The sequence below is a fragment of the Ahaetulla prasina genome, chromosome 15, assembly GCF_028640845.1.
Source record: "Ahaetulla prasina isolate Xishuangbanna chromosome 15, ASM2864084v1, whole genome shotgun sequence".
Lineage (NCBI taxonomy): Eukaryota > Metazoa > Chordata > Lepidosauria > Squamata > Colubridae > Ahaetulla > Ahaetulla prasina.
In genome coordinates, this window is record NC_080553.1 from 9,005,020 (window position 1) to 9,025,254 (window position 20,235).

Sequence of the window (20,235 nt, forward strand, 5' to 3'; positions counted from 1 at the left end):
CTTGATGAATGTACATTTTTTTAATGTGCACTGAGACCATATGCACCAAGACAAATTACTTGTGTGTCCAATCACACTTGGCCAATAAAGGAATTCTATTCTATTCTATTCTATTCTATTCTATTCTATTCTATTCTATTCTATTCTATTCTATTCCATTCCATTCCATTGCGTTCCATATTTTCTGTTCTATTCTATTCTATTCTATTCTATTCTATTCTATTCTATTCTATTCTATTCTATTCTATTCTATTCTATTCTATTCTCTATTTATTCCAGTCTCTATTATATTCTATTCCAGTCCATTCCGTTCCATATTTTCTATTCTATTCTATTCTATTCCATTCCCTATTTATTCCAGTCTCTATTCTATTCTATTCTATTCTATTCTATTCTATTCTATTCTATTCTATTCTATTCTATTCTATTCTATTCCCTATTCTATTCTATTCCATTCCCTATTTATTCCAGTCTCTATTCTATTCTATTCTATTCTATTCTATTCTATTCTATTCTATTCCATTCCATTCCATTCCATTCCATTCCATTGCGTTCCATTGCGTTCCATATTTTCTATTCTATTCTATTCTATTCCATTCTATTCTATTCTCTATTTATTCCAGTTTCTATTCTATTCTATTCCATTCTGTTCCGTTCCATATTTTCTATTCTATTCTATTCTATTCTATTCTATTCTATTCTATTCTATTCTATTCCATTCCATATTTTCTATTCTATTCTATTCTGTTCCGTTCCGTTCCTATTCCATTCCATTCCATTCCATTCCATTCTATTCCATTCCATTCCATTCCATTCCATTCCATTGCGTTCCATTGCGTTCCATATTTTCTATTCTATTCTATTCTATTCCATTCTATTCTATTCTCTATTTATTCCAGTTTCTATTCTATTCTATTCCATTCTGTTCCGTTCCATATTTTCTATTCTATTCTATTCTATTCTATTCTATTCTATTCTATTCTATTCTATTCCATTCCATATTTTCTATTCTATTCTATTCTGTTCCGTTCCGTTCCCTATTCCATTCCATTCCATTCCATTCCATTCCATTCCATTCCATTCCATTCCATTCCATTCCTCTATTCTATTCTATTGTATTCTACTGTATTGTATTGTATTGTATTCCATTCCATACCATATTCCATTCCATTCCATTCCATTCCATATTCTGTTCTGTTCTATTCTATTCTATTCTATTCTATTCTATTCTATTCTATTCTATTCTATTCTTCCATTCCATTCCATTCCATTCCATTCCAATCTATACTATGGATTCTGGATGGGGACAATGCCGCCCGCAACTAAGTCGGTCTGTAAGTCAAGGCAGGAGAAGTTATGATTCTCCCAGATGTTGACGGCCTACAAGTCTCAATATCTCAAGACACTTGGACATCTGCAGTCACCCAGAGAATGGTTTGGAGCAAAGCAAGAGGAGATACGGAGTCTTACGGGTCCTGGTTATTCATCAGTTTAATCAGTTCCTGGACCAGGTCTTCTTTCTTGAGGTTCTGGCTCTGCTTGATGACATCTGAAAAAAGCTGTTTTCCGTACTGAAGTTTCTTCCAGGGCGTATCCAGCAAAGAATTGCTCAAGCCGTATATCCCTGTGTGGAGAGACCAAATCTACCGTCAGGCGTTTCGCAATGAAAGACGAAGAAGATGCCCACAGCAGCTGCTCACCTTGGTGAGAACTTCACGACACGCAAGCTACAGTAGCGGCCAAAATTGTGGAAACCTTTTGGGAAAAGTGTGTTTTCTAAAACTAGCTAATAACACCACTTTTTTTTTTGGGGGGAGTAGTACCATAAAATTATATATCAATGGAAAGATAATTTAATCATGAATGTAACACAATAACTTTTATGAAGGATTTGCAATCAGAATAGCAGTTACAGTATAAAGAAGAAAAGCGAAACACGTAGAAAAAAATTAGATATACAAGAATTGTCACCATAAAAAAAAAAGAGATATACAAAAATGATCCCTATGTCAGTTAATCCTTAGTTGGGTAACATTTAGCATGAATGATGGCCTTACAACGTCTTCCCATGGAATGAACCAAGTCTTTGAGTTCTGCAGCTGTTATCATGTGAAACCAAGATTGAATGATGGCTTCTATTAACTGGGTTTTATTGCTGGGTCGCTTCTGATTAACCAGTTTCTTTAGTCGGCTCCATAGATTTTCCATTGGGTGAAGGCCTGGGCTATTCCCAGGCCATTCCAGCAGTGGAACAGGATTATCTTGAAACTCCCCCCGCAAAAGTGGTGTTATTAGCCATCAAACCTCAAAAATGCACTTTTCCCAAAATGTTTCCACAATTTTGTCCACTACTGTATGTTGGAGTAGAAACATGGAAATCGTGGCAGCATGGCTTTTTCTTGGCTCAACTCTCGCTGCGCACTAAATCATTTTACCCCGTGCGTGCAGCTCAGTTTTAGGGAACTAAAAATGCTGGGATACGGCGAAGTTCTTGTGAAGCCACTTTTGAGTTTGCGGGGTAAAAAAGGGGATTTATTAACTAGACAGCCAGATATGCATTCACTGATTTTGCTTAGGATAGAATTAAAAAAAACAAAAACGATAGAAAATAGACCCTGGATAATCTGGAAGGTTGATATGTTTGGAACAGCTTGCTTAAAAAAAGAGAGAGAGAGAGAGAGAGAGAGAGAGAGAGAGAGAGAGAGAGAGAGAGAGAGACTTCAATGCGACAACGAGACTTTGTTATCCGCAAGCCTGTAGTTTTGCCACAGATAAGCTGGGACATAAAAGCCTCGATGCCACGTGTCCCAGTATGATAAAAGTCATTTTTGCTAGGCATTGAATACTGTAAATGGAAACCGCTAATGGCAGGTTCGCAGTTATCTTACCCAGCAAAAAGGTTTATTAGGGCTGTTTGATCAAAAGAATTCCCTGTTTGTTTTGTTCCCAGAGCTGGGTTATCACAAGAAGCCCCCAAATATACACACAATAGCACTTAGACTTATATACTGCTTTACAACGCTTTACAGCTCTCACTAAGCGATTTGCAGGGTCAGCATATTGTCCCCAACAATATGGGTCCTCATTTACTGACCTTGGAAGGAAGGGAGGGAGGAAGGGAGCGAGGGAGGGTGGGAGGGAGGAAGGATGGACAATAGCAATAGACTTATATACCTTTTCATAGTGCTTTACAGCCCTTTCTAAGCAGTTTACAGATTGCCCCCAACAACTGAGTCAACTGGAAGAAGGAAGGAAGGAGGGGCTGTGGTGGCTCAGGCTGTAAGAAGCCTGTTCTTAAAACACAGCAGCCTGCAATTACTGTAGGTTCAAGCCCCACCAGGCCCAAGGTTGACTCAGCCTTCCATCCTTTATAAGGTAGGTAAAATGAGGACCCAGATTGTTGGGGGGGGGGGCAATAAGTTGACTTTGTAAATATATACAAATAGAATGAGACTATTGCCTTATACACTGTAAGCCGCCCCGAGTCTTCGGAGAAGGGCGGGATATAAATGTAAATAAAAAAAAAAATAGCAATAGCACTTCGACTTATATACCGCTTCACAGTGCTTTACTGCCTTCTCTAAGTGGTTTACAGAGTCAGCCTCTTGCCCCCAACAATCTGGGTCCTCATTTTACCCACCTCGGAAGGGTGGAAGGCTGAGTCAACCTTGAGCCAGTCAGGATCGAACTCCTGGCTGTGGGCAGAGTCAGCCTACAATACTGCATTCTAACCACCATGCCACCATGGATGGATGGATGGGTGGGTGGGTGGGTAGATGGGTAGAAAAAAGGAAGGAAGGAAGGAAGGAAGGAAGGAAGGAAGGAAGGAAGGAAGGAAGGAAGGAAGGAAGGAAGGAAGGAGAAAAGGAAGGGACAATAGCAATAGCACTTAGACACATACAGCTTCATAGTGCTTTACAGCCCTCTCTGAAATGTTTACAGAGTCAGCCTCTTGCCCCCAACAATCTGGGACCTCATTTTACCTACCTCGGAAACCTGAGTCAACCTTGAGCCTGGTGAGAATCGAACTGCCAAACTTCTGGCAGCCGGCAGTCAGCAGAAATAGCCTGCAGTACTGCCCTCTAACCCACTGCGCCACCGTGGCTCTCGCACAAGGGGAGATGTGGCACTGCAGAATGACAACAGTGGCCTTTCGCAATGCAAGCTTGGCCTTCTGGGGTTGCGTGCGGTTTGTGTTACAAAACCATAACTACTACTTATGTCACCTGCTCTTAGCTACCTTGAATGAGGTCTCTTACGTGTCAATCTTTCCGGGAAGAGATCAGATCAGAAACAGATTCCAGAGAAGCTTGAAACTACTTTGATTAAACTGGACCATTAAAAACACAACCCTCCAAATCTGAATGGGGTTTCCTTTCTCCTACTTGAAAAATGTATAATTTATGTAAATTATTGGGGGGGGGGGAGAGGAAACTACCCAAGATCATCTTTTTTTTGTAACGTCGTCTTCTCATTAGGCAGGGGTGTCAAATTCAATTTCATTGAGAGCCATATCAGGGCAGTGATTGACCTCGGGGGGAGGGGTCAGGGGCGTGACCGACTGGGTGGGCGTGGCCAGCTTGACACCACTCACTGGGCTTGGTCGACTAGGTGGGCGTGGCCAGTTTGACGCCATTCCCCAAAGTGCTGGCATGTTTCTTCTGTCAATTCACAAAGCCTACGTTACCAGAGCCAGCTGGAGAGGCGTGTTCTCTACAGCCCATGAAAGTGCTCCATTGGAGAATGTGATTTATGACACACCCTGGGTGGAACGGGGAAACAGGGTCATAGCTGGGAAATAAATTACGTGGGGCAGAGCTGACTTCACTTGGGTATGTGCTGACATGTTGCTCCTAATATATAACTGGATTTCTTTTGAAACTTGGCTGGAGGCTCATGAATTAATTAGGGCATCTGTCGGAACCCTGACATCCTCTTTGCATCCGGTAGACCGGGCCAAAGCAACATGGTTAGACCAGGACGGCCCATAGGCCGGATCCGACAACATCGTGAGCTGAATCTGGCCCATGGGCCTTGAGTTTGACACCCTTGACGTTATGGCTTATTTCTGTTGCTAAGCAAGGTGATTAGCGGACGTTAAGTGAATTAGGAGGTCATTAAGCAAATCCCCCCCCGATTTTGTGTGTTGGAATCATGCTGGGAAAGACGCAAATGGCGATCCCATCACCCTGCAAGCTGCCACATCCGAATTTTAATCATGAGACCGTGGGGATGTTGCGTTAGTCGTAAGTGTGAGGAGCGACTGTAACTCGCTTTCTCCAGTGTAACTTTGGTCGCTAAAGGAATGGATGTAAAGATTACCTCTAGTGTGTTCTCCCTAAATGGTTGTTCTCCAGATGTGTTGAATCAACAACTCTTTTATCATTCACGCGGAAAACCATCACCACGTATCCCAACCTGCAAACTATCTTGAAACTGGCAGTGTTAACAAACTGAACATTAGAAATAGAAGTGTTGTGGCTCCAGCCTCCGAACCTGGCCCCATGCCCGAAAGTGACTCCGAGAGTGAGGGGGAAGGGCCGGTAAGGCTTACCTCAGGAGCACCGATTCCTTTGGCCCGGCTCCAGGAGCCAGAACCAGGCCAGTCGGAGGACGTAATGAGGCCGACATCCCGATTCCTCCCTTCCTCAGGCTACGCCTACAGATGCAGCTGATAATCATACCAATCAAGCCTGGATCGACCCGCGCTTCATAAGATTAGAGAGATGGTGTCATCAAAGGGAAGAGTGGGGCAGGAGCCCCACCCCACAGGATATATAAAGAGTTTTGGGACTGTTCTCAGTTCCACGGGAAGCAAATTAGCTGAACCGTGTCGAAGTGAGCTGAAGACTTAATCTGTCTGAACTTTTTGGCAGGCAGCTGCGTTTTCTCGGCCAGGACTAATAGGAGCCGTGTATCCAGTGGCTGTAGGCCAGCTCGTTACTCCAAAGTGAGGACGGAGACAGAACAAGAAGCTTTTCTGGATTTTAGTCAACCGTCCAACCTTGGCAAGTTTAAGACCGGTTGACTTCAACTCCCAGACATCTTGGCTGGCTGAGGAATTGTGGGAGTTGGAAGTTCCCTGGTCTTAAAATTGCCAAGGTCCAAAGCAAGCCGTAGCTGCCCACCTCTGAATCTCTCAAAATATGACATATACATACATCCCTTTGTCTTCATGTCCATCATGGCAAAAGATACACATGCAGGTATGCAGCCAAACCACTGCTTTAAATCAGGGGTCTCCAACTTCGACAACTTTAAGACTTGTGGACTTCAAATCCCAGAGTTCCTCAGCCAGCTTTGCTGGGAGTTGAAGTCCACAAGTCTTAAAGTTGTCAAAGTTGGAGACCCCTGATTTAAATAAATCAAGGTACCCTTGATGTTTTTGGTTTTGGTTTATTTTCAAAATTTAACCCACCGGGATTTAGGAAGAGAGGTTCTGGGTCTCCTTTGTTTCCGTAATAGTAAATTACATCTCCGTTATTGGTGCTAAAAGATAAAAATAGAAGAAGAAGTAAAAAACAAAAAGTTCTCCTTGTAAAAACTGGGAGCTTAAATCTTTGATTCAGTTCTACTTATCCTTTATCCTTTATTTGCACATTGTCATTAACATCTACTACAGCTTTATTTATTGTTTAGCCCTTGGGCCACATCAAAGTGCAAAAAAACAAACAAACAGGTTATTACCAAAATTTTGATAAAAGCAATTTAAAATGAAATTGGAATACAACACGATTTAAAATGGAATTGGAATAAAATACAGTCTAAAATGAAATTGGAATAGAATACAATAATTTAAGATACAAATATATGATAAAATTATATTTCGGTGGCACCCCTGCAATCTACCCATTCGGTCCCAAATATGACGATCTTAACTGAACCATTTTGCTTAAGTACCGTGCTGCCTTAAATGTTATTTTCAGATTCTGGCCACACGTAAGGGAAGTTGTTTTGATATGGTTATCCCAGCGAGTCATTCACTGGTACACAGACCAAGGTACCTGTCTCTCAAAAGGGAAGTGGTGGCTCAGTGGCTAAGATGCTGAGCTTGTCGATTGAAAGGTCGGCAGTTCAGCAGTTCGAATCCCTGGGGCCCGTAACGGGGTGAGCTCCCGTTACCTGTCCCAGCTTCTGCCAAACTAGCAGTTCGAAAGCACGTAAAAAAATGCCAGTAGAAAAATAGGGACCGAATGGGTAGATTGGTGGGAAGGAAACAGTGTTCAGTGTGCCTTTGGCGTTGACTCATGCCAGCCACATGACCACGGAGACATCTTTGGACAGTGCTAGCTCTTCGGCTTTGAAACGGAGATGAGCACCGCCCCCTAGAGTCAGGAACGAGTAGCACATATATGCGAGGGGAATCTTTACCTTTATCTATCTATCTATCTATCTATCTATCTATCTATCTATCTATCTATCTATCTATCTATCTATCTATCTTCATATACAGTATATCTATTTCTATTCATATACATCTGTCTCTCTCTCCATCTCTCTTTTCTGCAATTATGTCCGTCCATCCGTCCATCCATCTCCATATCTATCTATCTATCTATCTATCTATCTATCTATCTATCTATCTATCTATCTATCTATCTATCTATCTATCTATCTATCTATCTGCGCGGTGGCTCAGTGGCTAAGACACTGAGCTTGTCGATTGAAAGGTCGGCAGTTCAGCGGTTTGAATCCCTAGTGCCGCGTAATGGGGTGAGCTCCTGTTACTTGTCCCAGCTTCTGCCAACCTAGGAGTTCGAAAGCATGTAAAAAAAATGCAAATAGAAAACTAGGGACCACCTTTGGTGGGAAGGGAACAGCGTTCCGTGCGCCTTTGGCATTGAGTCATGCCGGCCACATGACCATGGAGACGTCTTCGGACAGCATTGGCTCTCCGGCTTTGAAACGGAGATGAGCATCGCCCCCTAGAGTCGGGAACAACTACTACGCATGTGCGAGGGGAACCTTTATCTTTACCTGTCTCTCACCCTCTTGTACAGGCAACAATCAAACTTCTGCAGCTCCGCAAATTGATTCAATTCTAATGTTTTGCAATCGTTAGCCCAGCAAGATTTCCCCACCGCCACCCCCTCTGTTCAGAAATCAGCAAACCATTTTTTCTTTTCTTCAAATGAATCTGATGACATTTCTGCAGTAGGGACACCGGTTTAAGAAAAGCGAGCAGAGCACTCCAGCACACGGGGAAAAAAAATATTTTTATAGATTTGATCAAATGAAATTGCTTTTAAAATTAACTTTTTTTAAAAAAACAAGAACAACCCCAACACTTTTGAAATTAGCAGCTTAAGATCCGATGAGGAAAATCGTTTTGCTGGAAGGTAAGAGAGAGAAATGGAATTGCCCGAGAGTAGCTCGGTTTTTCTTCCTTCAAAGTATTAAAAAAAAAGAAAATTCCATTTATCCAGTGAGAATTTGATTGTTGCCTCCCCAACGCTTCCATCCGCAATGTTAGAAGCATCCAAGATGGGTCCAATATAATAAATTAGCACAGTTTCTTGTGCCAATTGCATTTAGTTGGCTATTAATATTTTCCAATGTATTTCACTGATTCAAACCATTGTATATTCCAATCACATCTCCTTCGTTGCAAAATCCATGCCTGCTATTTTTATCCTCCCGGGATAATCACCAACTGCATTCAAGAACCAATTAGATTTAAAACAACAACAACAACAACAAACTTAAAATTACCATACCATAAATAGAACTCAATGTCAACACTACACCTATGGAATTAAGGAAGGAGGAGGGAGGGGAAAAAAAGCCAAATCAACAGACCACCCAATCTTTACCGAAGGAAAAAACATGCTGTAGAAGGAGAAAAAAGAAAAAAAAAAAGAAGTCCATCAGCAGAATAAAATTATCTGCGTAGATGTGCATAATAAACTCGTCCCCAAACAAATGAAAAGTTAATTAGTCAAATATATGCAGTGATATGAATTAGACATCCATCTTTGGTGCCGTAAAACCTTCAGAGAGAAATTAACTAACTCCCTAATATTTGTTGAGCTTATATAGGGTAAAGCGCGGATGATAGAGGGAGCACCGCGTTGCTCCCATATAACACCTATCCTGCGTGGCCTGCACTGGCTGCCGGTAGCCTTCCGGGTGTACTTCAAGGTGTTAGTGACCACCTTTAAAGCGCTCCATGGCTTAGGACTGGGCTATTTACGAGACCACCTTCTGCCACCTATAGCCTCCCAACGTCCTGTGCGTTCCCACAGAGTGGGCCTTCTCAGGGTGCCGTCGACCAAACAATGTCGGTTGGTGGCCCCCAGGGGGAGGGCCTTCTCTGTGGCAGCACCAGCCCTTTGGAATGAGTTGCCTCCGGGTTTACGCCAACTCCCCGACCTCCGGACCTTCAAGCGGGAACTGGAGACTTTATTATTTCACCGGGCGGGACTAGCCCAAGTGTATTTTGAGTGTATTTTAATTGTAATTTTAAGGGGTTTTATGTCCGTCTAAGACCGTTTTAGTATGATTGGCCTGCTAAATATTTGTTTTTAAATTCTTTTTCAATTTGTTATTTATTCTCTGTATTTTAATATGGCTGTAAACCGCCCTGAGTTCTTCGGGAGAAGGGCGGTATAGAAATTAAATTATAAATAAATAAATAAATAAATAAAGGCTCATCTTAAAGGCGGAGGTTTTTTGTCTGGTGGCGGAACGGCGAAGTCCAAAAGCATCGTCTCTTTTTCGACAGGTAAAACTGCAGGTGTGGTTTTTTTGGCCAGTTTTAGATCACAAATTGGGGCCCCAGTGGAACAGTCAAGATTATTGCAAGGGGAAGTTCCACCAGCTCAAAGCAAAAAAATAAAATAAATAAATAAAAATGGTTTTAAGAGAGAACAGGCCAGGTCTTAGCAACGAGGATCACGAAAACCAAGAACCTGTTTTGCAGGCAGGCAGGTAGATGCTGTTAGCACAACAAAAATGAGCAAAGAAAGAAAGAAACAGGATAGGTTTTAATAAAGGGGAATCGTTGTAGCTCAGGGTTGAAATGAGGGATCCTTGGTGCTCTCTGAGCTTGGTGGCTTTCTTGCAGTCGTTTCATGACCCAACTAGGGAACATCATCAGTACTAGAAAGGAGTGGGCATTGTGGAGAGGAGGAGGAGGACGACTGCGGAGTGCCTGGTCCTCTCTGAGCTTGCTTGTTTTCTTGCAGACGTTTCAATACCCAACTAGGGAACATCATCAGTGCTAGGAGGGAGTGGGGTGAGGAGGAGGAGGAGGAGGAGGAAGATGGGGTCCTTGGTGCTCTCTGAGCTGGCTGATTTCTTGCAGACGTTTCATGACCCAGCTAGGGAACATCATCAGTACTAGAAGGGAATGGGCATTGTGGAGAGGTGGAGGAGGAGGAAGATGGGGTCCTTGGTGCTCTCTGAGCTTGCAGACGTTTCATGACCCAGCTAAGGAACATCATCAGTGCTACAAGGGAATGGGGTTTGTATAGGAGGAGGAGAGGAGAAGGAAAGGAAGGAGGAAGAAGAGGAAAGTGAGGAGGAAAGAGGAGGAGGAGGAGGAGAAAGTGGAAGAGAGAAGGAGGAGGAGGAAGTGGAGAAAAGGAGGAGGAGGAGGAGAAAGTGGGGAAGGGAGAAGGAGGAGGAGGAAAGAATGGAGGAGGAGGAGGAAGAGGAGAGGAGGAGGAGGAAGAGGAGGAGGAGGAGGAGAGGAGGAGAGAGGAGGAGGAGGAGGAGGAGGAGGAGAGGAGGAGGAGGAGGAGGAGGAGGAGGAGAGGAGGAGGAGGAGGAGGAAGAGAAAGTGGAAGGGAGAAGGAAGAGAAGGAGGAAAGAAAGGAGGAAGAGGAGGAAGGTGAGGAGGAAAGAATGGAGGAGGAGAAAGTGGAAGAGAGGAGAAGGAGGAAAGAAAGAAAGGAGAAGGAAGAGGACTGCGGGGGTCTTTGATGTTCTCCAAGCTTGGTTGTTTGATAATGACAAAAGTACGAATGGTTACCTAGTTTGGGTAATGAAACGTTTGCAAAAAAAAAAACCAGCAACCCCCAAAACCCCAGCCAAGCTCAGAGCGCACCAAGGACAGGTCCTCTTCTCCAAACACCTCCAAGCTTTTCAGGACGATACCGTGAAGCTGCGGCTAGAGGGCTCGCTCCCCCTGATCAGTTTTCGGCTTGCCAGCCTGGGAACAGTCAATTCCTCCAACAGATCTTGAGTTTCTTGAGCCGGCTGCCAGCGCTGGGGATACATCATCCGCTCAGGAGAGTCGCTTATTATTTATGGCAAAGCAAGCCACTTCAACGCGCCGCTGATAAATTGAGCCAATCTCTTAGTTGCAATTTTTATAGAATATGCAAGCTTTCCTCAACCAGCCCTCCCTGTGCGGGATTGCAAAAACAAACAAAAACAACAACAACAAAAAAGGAATGAAAAAAAGAAAAAACCCAGGCTGCAGAAGTGTGTGTGTGTGTGTGTGTTTTAAAGTGTTCATGGAGACGTTTCTGCACGACAGCAAAACGAGAAATTTCCTCCATTCCGTTTTGTTAGTGCACAGAGAATAGATACCCCACAAAGGATCACGAAAACAACAGTAGGCTTAGCAGCCCCTCCTACCCCCGCGACTTAAGTTCATATGGGTAGTCCTTGACTTATGGCCACAGTGGAGCCCCCAAGTTTCCGTTGCTAAGCAAGACGTTAAGTTGAGTGAATTTTGCTCCAGGTTACGACCTTATTTTGTTTGCGAAGTGAATCGCTGCAGCGACATGGTTCGTTAAGCGGATCCTGCTGACTTTGCTTGTTAGAAGATTGCAAAAGGGGAGATGACGGGACCTGTGCGGGTGGGGGGGGGGAAACAGCGTAACCGTCGTAAAGATGAAGCGTTTGAATTTTGATCACCTGACGGTGGGGATAGGATAGAATGGAATAAGCTGGGAAGGGACCTTGGAGGTCTTCTAGTCCAGCCCCTTGCCTCAAGCCAGGAGAACCTATACCAGTGATGGTTAATCTTTTTGCCATCGTGTGCCAGGAGGTGGGGGGGGGGAGGCAGGGGGAGTTGCGTGCGCGTGTGCCCTCATTCATAGTTCTATGCGCCCCGCCCCCACGCATGCGCGCGTGATCCCCCCTGCCCCCCTGCTCCTGGCACGCGATGGTCCAGTAGGCCCATTTTTTTCTCTCGCCTGGCTCCAGAGTCTTTCTATGAGTCTGGGGAGGGCGAAAACGGCCTTTCCCAACCCTCCCGGAGGCCCTCCGGAGGCCAGAAACTGCCCATTTGCCAACTTGGACAGGAAGTGATGTTTTTTTTTTGCTGTCCCCAGCCTCCAGAGACTCCTAGAGAAGCTCTGGAGCCAGGTGTGAGAGAAAAATGGGCCTTCCCCACCCCCACCCCACCTGCCCTTCCGGAGGCAGGAAACAGCCTATTTCCCTACAATTAGTGGGCCCAAAAGGCCCGAAAAAACAGCTGGCCAGCATTTGCATGCACGCCGGAGTTGAACTTGCGTGCCCACTGATATGGCTACGCGTGCCACCTGTGGCATGCGTGCCGTAGGTTCACCATCACAGACCTATACCATTTTAGATAAATGGCTGTCTTTAGACTCTTCTTAAATACCTCCAGTGATGGAGCACCCATGATTTCTGGTGGCAAGCTGTTCCACTGGCTAATTGTCCTCACTGTTAGGAAGTTTCTCCTTAATTCTAGGATGCTGGAGGGTTGTAAGGGTGAAAAATAAGTCACTTTTTAAAAATGCTGTTATAACTCGGAACGGTCACTAAACGAACTGGAACTAGATCTATATTGGGAACCCAAGATATCAGATCACCCATGAAACCTAATAAGGAAAATTACAGTTTACTCAGCTCCTTATATCCTCAGATCCTTTATATCCAAGGATTTGTAACCGAAATCCTGCATTTTGCCTGGCTAAAGTGGAACTAATCCACTGCCTTCTGACCCCTCCCTGGTTCCCACCTCCTTTCAGGTAGCAGATTAACAGAGATGGAAGGGACCTTGTAGGTCATCTAGTCCAACCCCCCACCCCCGCTCAAGCAGGAGACCCTACACCATTTCTGACCAATGGCAGTCCAATCTTTTCTTGAAAGTCTCAAGTGATGAAGCTCCTATAACTTCCGAAGGCTTCTGTTCTATGGGTTGATTGTTCTCACTGTCAGAAAGTTCCTCCTCATTTTTAGGTTAAATCTCTCCTTGGTCAGTTTCCATCCATTCTTCCTTGTCTGGCCTTCGGGTGCTTTGGAAAACAGCTTGATCCCCCTCCTCTCTGTGGCAGCCCTTCAAATTTTGGAAGACTTCTATCATGTCTCCCCTGATCCTTCTTTTACATCCCATCATTTCCTTCCTAAGGGTAGATTTCACAACCTTATCTCTTCTTTTTCTTTCTCTCTTCCTTTACGTTACATATCTTCCGAAGAAAGAGAAATGGTTTTGCATATTTTGAAATGAGGATACCATTCGGGGTGAATTTAGCAGCTTTCGTCTCTGTTCCTCCCCCTTTTTAAATACTGAGGCTAGGCACCCGTGGGTAGGGTGTTCGGCTCTTGTTTGATTTATGTCAGCTTACGAAGCTGGAAAAAGTACATTCCCGTTGCTTTCTAAAAGCTGTTTGCAAAGAAAGCCATTTGCATAGTTTAGGAGATGCGTCGCTGCCACAATATACATCCATTCCGGCGTTTTAAAATTCAGGCATGCTTGTTCTGACAGATGAACGTAATTCCGTCTGTGTCTAAAACAGAATTTTTTAAAAATAATTTTATTAGCAGCACGCAGGGATAACAGCACGTTGGCAGTTTATCCCTGCTTCTAGCTTATGGCTCAGCCTAAAAATTCCAAGTATTTATTGCATTCCTCACTTGATAATCATTTCCAGCCTCATCTCCTTCTTTCTCTCTCTCTCCCTTTCTTTCTTTTTCTTTCCTTCTCTCTCTCTCTGTTCCTCCCTTTCTTTCTCCCTCCCTCTTCTTCTTTCTCTCTTCCTTTACGTTACATATCTTCCGAAGAAAGAGAAATGGTTTTGCATATTTTGAAATGAGGATACCATTCGGGGTGAATTTAGCAGCTTTCGTCTCTGTTCCTCCCCCTTTTTAAATACTGAGGCTAGGCACCCGTGGGTAGGGTGTTCGGCTCTTGTTTGATTTATGTCAGCTTACGAAGCTGGAAAAAGTACATTCCCGTTGCTTTCTAAAAGCTGTTTGCAAAGAAAGCCATTTGCATAGTTTAGGAGATGCGTCGCTGCCACAATATACATCCATTCCGGCGTTTTAAAATTCAGGCATGCTTGTTCTGACAGATGAACGTAATTCCGTCTGTGTCTAAAACAGAATTTTTTAAAAATAATTTTATTAGCAGCACGCAGGGATAACAGCACGTTGGCAGTTTATCCCTGCTTCTAGCTTATGGCTCAGCCTAAAAATTCCAAGTATTTATTGCATTCCTCACTTGATAATCATTTCCAGCCTCATCTCCTTCTTTCTCTCTCTCTCCCTTTCTTTCTTTTTCTTTCCTTCTCTCTCTCTCTGTTCCTCCCTTTCTTTCTCCCTCCCTCTTCTTTTTCTTTCTTTCTTTCCTTACTTTCTTTCTCTCTCTCCCTCTTTCTTTCTTTCTTTGTTTGTTTGTTTCTTTTTCTTTCTTTCTCTCTCTCTTTTTCTCGCTTTCTTTCCTTTTTATTTCCTTCTCTCTCTCCCTCTCTCTCTCTTTCTGTTTCTTTCTTTCTTCTTTCTCTTTCTTTCTTTCTTTCTCTCTTTCTCTCTCTCTCTCTTTCTTTCCTTTTTATTTCCTTCTCTCTCTCTCCCTCCCTCCCTTTCTTTCTCCATTTTGCATCCTGCGGACTAATCCTTACCCTTGTCTTCTGGGTTGCCATTTGCACAATCATCCAGGTCACAGTTGTCCCAAAAGTGCTTTTTCAAAAGGTGCTTTTTTCTTCAGGAACTGAAGAAGCTTCTTGGATGAGAAGCAAAACATTTTCAATTAAAAAAAACACTAAGAAAGTCCAGTTGCCTTTTGAAATAGGACTTTTGGGACAAGCAAAAGATGAGTTCATATTGAGATGGGCAACAAAACTCCCCCACCCTTCTTAAAAAAAAAAAATGGGCCCTCTTGCCATTCCTAGTAACATCAGTGACAGAATTTCCAATTTGCAATAGACACAATTTACATAGACTTCTGTAAAGCCTTTGATTCAGTGGTACATGACAAACTACTTCTAAAACTAAACTCTGATGGCATTTCTTGACTCCTGCATAAATGGATAGCTGTTTTCCTGTCAAACAGGAACAAGTGGTCAAAACAGAAAGAACTCTATCAAATCCTGTACCTGTCAAGAGCGGTGTCCCCCAAGGCAGCGTTTTAGGACCAACACTCATTATACTTTACATAGATGACCGTTGCGATCATATTAAAAGCAACTGCGTTCTCTTTGCGGCTGATGTAAAACTATTCAACCTACCGACAATGCTGCTACCCTTCAAAAAGACTTTGACTATGTGTCAGATTGGTCAAACAAGTGGCAACTCCAAGTCTCAACCAACAAATGCTCTGTCTTACACACTGGCAAAAAAGAAATAAATCAGAACATAAAATACAAGCTAGATCAGGGGTCTCCAACCTTGGCAACTTTAAGACTTGTGGACTTAAAAGGACTTAGCCAGGATTCTTGCTAACCTTGGTTTAAAGCAGGCTTGCTATCCTGGCCAAGATTCCATGCATTCAGTGACGGTATGAACCAGTTCACCCCACCGGCTTTCATGCCTAAGGTGGGACTAGAACTCCCAGTCTTCTGGTGATTGGCCCCAAGTTACCCAATTGGCTTTCATGCCTAAGGCAGGACTAAAATTCACATTTCTCCTGGTGATTGGCCCCGAGTTTCCCAGTTGGCTTTCATGCTTAAGGCGGGACTAGAACTCCCAGTCTCCTGGTGATTGGCCCTGAGTTACCCAATTGGCTTTCATGCCTAAAGTGGAACTAGAACTCCTAAACTCCTGGGGATTGGCCCAAAGTCAGCCAGTTGGCTTTCATGCTTAAGGAAGGTCTAGAACTCAGTCTCCTGGTTTTTAACCTGGTGCCTTAACTACCAAATTGGCTCTAGTGATTAAACTAAGTTAAGTAAATAAAACCAAGTTAAATAGAAGCTGGGCTTTTTGCCCAAAAGAGATAGACTTGCAGTTCAAGTACTACACTGAGAAAGAGGCCAAAAATTCAAAAGTCTCTTTGACAGTGAGACGAGCAACAAACAAACAAACAAACAATAAAGAATTTGAACATGATTGAACTGCAAACAGCATTTGCATTTGACGCACAGCAATTATTCGAATTCTTTGATAACAATTTCTTTTGCTCTTCTGTGTTGCTTCTCCTAATCAGAAATTAAGAAATCCTTGAATGCCGAAATAGGACTGGAATTAATGAAATCCATTATTAATTGAGTGAGGGGACGTGGTAAGAAGCCAATTCGTCAAAGCCAGCTCTTTGACGTACTTATGGAGCCCGATTGTACCATAAAAAATAAGAAGAAAACAACAATCATCCTAATTTTATTGACAAGTCAGTCCCTGGTGGCTTACTTTTAACGTCGGTCCTTGGGCAAAAAGAGTATTAATTTCTATTTTGAGGGAGTAATGTAGGAATAAGGATTCTTGAAGTGTAAGGATAGGGGGTGGGTGCTGAGACGGTGGGCAATGCATTAGACATGCAAGCTTGCTAATTCAAAACATTTTATTTTTATTTATTTATTTGTCACAACAGTAAATATAAGCATAAGCATGAAATAACTATACGATATATAAGCATAAGTATGTAATAACTATACGAAATTGGATACAATCAAAAGGAACATTAGGATAGGAACGGTAGGCACGTTGGTGCTCTTATGCACGCCCCTTACAGACCTCTTAGGAATGGGGTGAGGACAATAGTAGATAGTTTTTGGTTTAAAGCTTTGGGGATTTTGGGATGAGACCACGGAGTCAGGTAGTGCATTCCAGGCATTAACAAGTCGTATTTTCTGCAATCAAGTTTGGAGCAGTTCACATTAAGTTTAAATCTATTGTGTGCTCGTGTATTGTTGTGATTGAAGCTGAAGTAGTCTTTGACAGGAAGGACATTGTAGCAGATGATTTTATGAGTTACACTCAGGTCATGCCGAAGGCAGCAAAGTTCTAAATTTTCCAAACCCAGGATTTCAACTCTGGTGGCATAAGGTATTTTGCTATATTCAGAGGAGTGGAGAACTTTTCTTGTAAAATATTTCTGGAGACGCTCAATTGTATTAATGTCTGAAATGAGGTATGGGTTCCAGACAGGCGAGCTGTATTCAAGAATTGGTCTAGCAAATGTTTTATATGCTCTGGTTAGTAGTGTAGTGTTTCTGGAGAAGAAGCTAAGCAAGATTAAGTTTACAACTCTTAAAGCCTTTTTTGCGATGTAGTTGCAGTGGGCTTTGGCACTTAGATCATTTGATATGAAAACTCCAAGATCTTTAACAGGGTGGGGGTCATCTATAAGGTAGTGTCCCTCAAGCCTGTATTTAGTGTTCAGATTCTTTTTTCCAATGTGTAAGAGCATCTGCAGTTAGCTTTTTCCCTACATTCTGGGTTTCCCCAGAAGTATCTCTGCAAATATACACACCTCGGTTGTTAAAAACTGCTGCCGGCAATTTTGGAAGGGAGAAAAAAACGACAACTACAACAACCAGACTCTCATTCCCAAAAGGAATGATTGCACATTCCTAACATTAGCATGGATGGGGGTGGCGGATCTACTCAGTGGTGGGATTCAGCCAGTTCGCATCACTTCGGGAGAACCGGTTGTTAACTTTCTGGGCAGTTTGGCAAACTGGTTGTTGGAAGAAATCATTAGGGCAGAGAACCGGTTGTTAATTTACTTGAATCCCCACCACTGGATCTACTGGAGATTTATTGAGGGATCTCTTGCTTGAGGGATCTGGCACCTCCTAGTTAAGCAAAAAAACAAAAACAAAACACATTTGCGGAGCCTTGATGGCGCAGTGTTTAGAATGCAGTATTGCTGGCTGAGTCTGCCCACTGCCGGCAGTTCGATCCTGACCGGCTCAAGGTTGACTCAGCTTTCCATCCTTCCGAGGTGGGTAAAATGAGGACCCAGATTACTGAGGGCAAGACGCTGACTCTGTAAACCGCTTAGAGAGGGCTGTAAAAGCACTATGAAGCTATATGTAAGTGCTATTGCTATTGCTATTGCCCTTCCTTCCTTCCTTCCTTCCTTCCTTCCTTCCTTCCTTCCTTCCTTCCTTCCTTCCTTCCTTCCTTTGTCCACTGCCAGCAGTTGGATCCTGACCAGCTTAAGGTTGACTCAGCCTTCCATCCTTCCAAGGTCGGTAAAATAAGGACCAGATTGTTGGGGGCAAAAGGCTGACTCTGAAAACCGCTGAGAAAGGGCTATAAAAGCACTATAAAGCGGTATATAAGGCTAAGTGCTATTGCTATCTTGCTATCTTCCTTCCTTCCTTTTTTCCTTCCTTCCTTTTTTCCTTCCTTCCTTTCTTCCTTCCTCTGTCCACTGCCAGCTGTTCAATCCTGACTGGCTCAAGGTTGACTCAGCCTTCCATCCTTCCGAGGTGGGTAAAACGAGGACCCAGACTGTTGTGAGCAAAAGGCTGACTCTGGAAACCGCTGAGAGAGGGCTGGCAAGCACTGTGAAGCGGTATATAAGTTTAAGTGCTTTTGCTATTATTTCAGCAGAATTATTAACATGGGACGTCATGGCAAACTGACCATGGTGCCATTCCATCTGCAGGGAAGAAAATACGGTTTATTCCTCATCCTCTCAGTTCAACTTGCTGGCTTGGACAAAGTTATGGAAGCAATTGGTTTTGCCTTGAAAGATGCTCCAAGGCAATTTAAATTAAGGAGGCAACATCTCATTGAGGAAAAGGCTGCTCTGGCCTTCAGAGCCACACATTGAAAGAGCCAGAAAAATAATTAAACGTAATTAAAATTGAATAGCCTTGAGCTAAACCCAATAAAATCTGTCTATTTTCATATCTATGTCTATCCATTTACATCCATCTCTCTTTCTCCATCTCTCTTTTCTGCCATCCATCCATCCACCTATCTCCATATATATCTATCCATATGTTTCTCCCTCTTTTCTGCAATTGTGTATGTCCATTCATCCCTATCTATCTATCTATCTATCTATCTATCTATCTATCATCTATCTATCTATCTCCATATATATGTATGTCTATTCATATACATCTCTCTCGCCATCTCTTTTCTGCAATTACGTCCGTCCACCCATCCAACCACCTGCCTATCTCCATATCTATCTGTCTGTCTGTCTGTCTATCTATCATCCATCCATCCTCTATATCATCTCTCTTTCTCTCGTCTCTCTCATATCTTTCTGTATCTAGCTATCTATCATGTCTCTCTCATATCTATCTATCTATCTATCTATCTATCTATCTATCTATCTATCTATCTATCTATCTATCTTTATCTATCTATCTCCATATATATGTATGTCTATTCATATACACCTCTCTCTCCATCTCTTTTCTGCAATTATGTCCGTCCACCCATCCAACCACCTACCAGCTCCATATCTATCTATCTATCTATCTATCTATATCTATCTATCTATCTATCTATCTATCTATCTATCTATCTATCTATCTATCTATCTATCATCCATCCATCAATCCATCCTCTATATCATCTATCTTTTTAACATGTCATCTCTCTCTATTCTCCATTATCTCTCTCTCTCCCCCCCTCTCTCTCTCATCTCTCTCATTATCTATCTATCTCTGTCTCTCTCCATCCATCCATCCATCCATCCATTCATCCATCCATCCATCTCCATATATATGTATGTCTATTCATATACATCTTTCTCTCTCTCCATTTCTCTTTTCTGCAATTATGTCCATCAGTCCGAGCCACCATCCATCCGTGCATCTCCCTCTCTCATCATTTTTATCCCAGTTATAAGCAAGGTGGCGAACATACATAATAATGCATAATAAGATGATTACACAGTTTGCCACTGCTTTCTTGCAAGACATTCTCCCACCCACCCCAATTTTTCAGTCTAGTCTACCGCTCTGGCATTCCTTAGTGGTCTCTTCTCATCCAAGGATTAACCGTGTCAAATCCTTCCTAGCTTTTCCGAGATTAGCCAGATTGGCTACAGGCTGTCGCTCGTGAGCAGTTTAAAAGACAGTTGCCATCAAAAGATTCACGCACCAGAATCCTAAATCATTCTGCTGAAAA

The 20,235-nt window shown here is 43.0% G+C and overlaps 1 protein-coding gene across 3 annotated transcripts in view; it reads right to left on the reverse strand.

Moving 5' to 3' along the window:
• TANGO2 (transport and golgi organization 2 homolog) overlaps window positions 1–20,235 on the reverse strand; it is an 87,844-nt gene that overhangs the window by 16,318 nt on the left and 51,291 nt on the right. For all 3 annotated transcript variants that reach the window (XR_009152205.1, XM_058158417.1, XM_058158418.1), the window contains exons 6-7: window positions 6,419–6,489; window positions 1,471–1,624 (exon numbers count right to left, since the gene is read on the reverse strand). Coding sequence is in view for 2 of the 3 variants with exons in the window: in XM_058158417.1 (XP_058014400.1) it covers window positions 1,471–1,624; window positions 6,419–6,489 (225 nt within the window). In the remaining variant the exon portion in view is untranslated. The remainder of the gene's footprint in view (window positions 1–1,470; window positions 1,625–6,418; window positions 6,490–20,235) is intronic.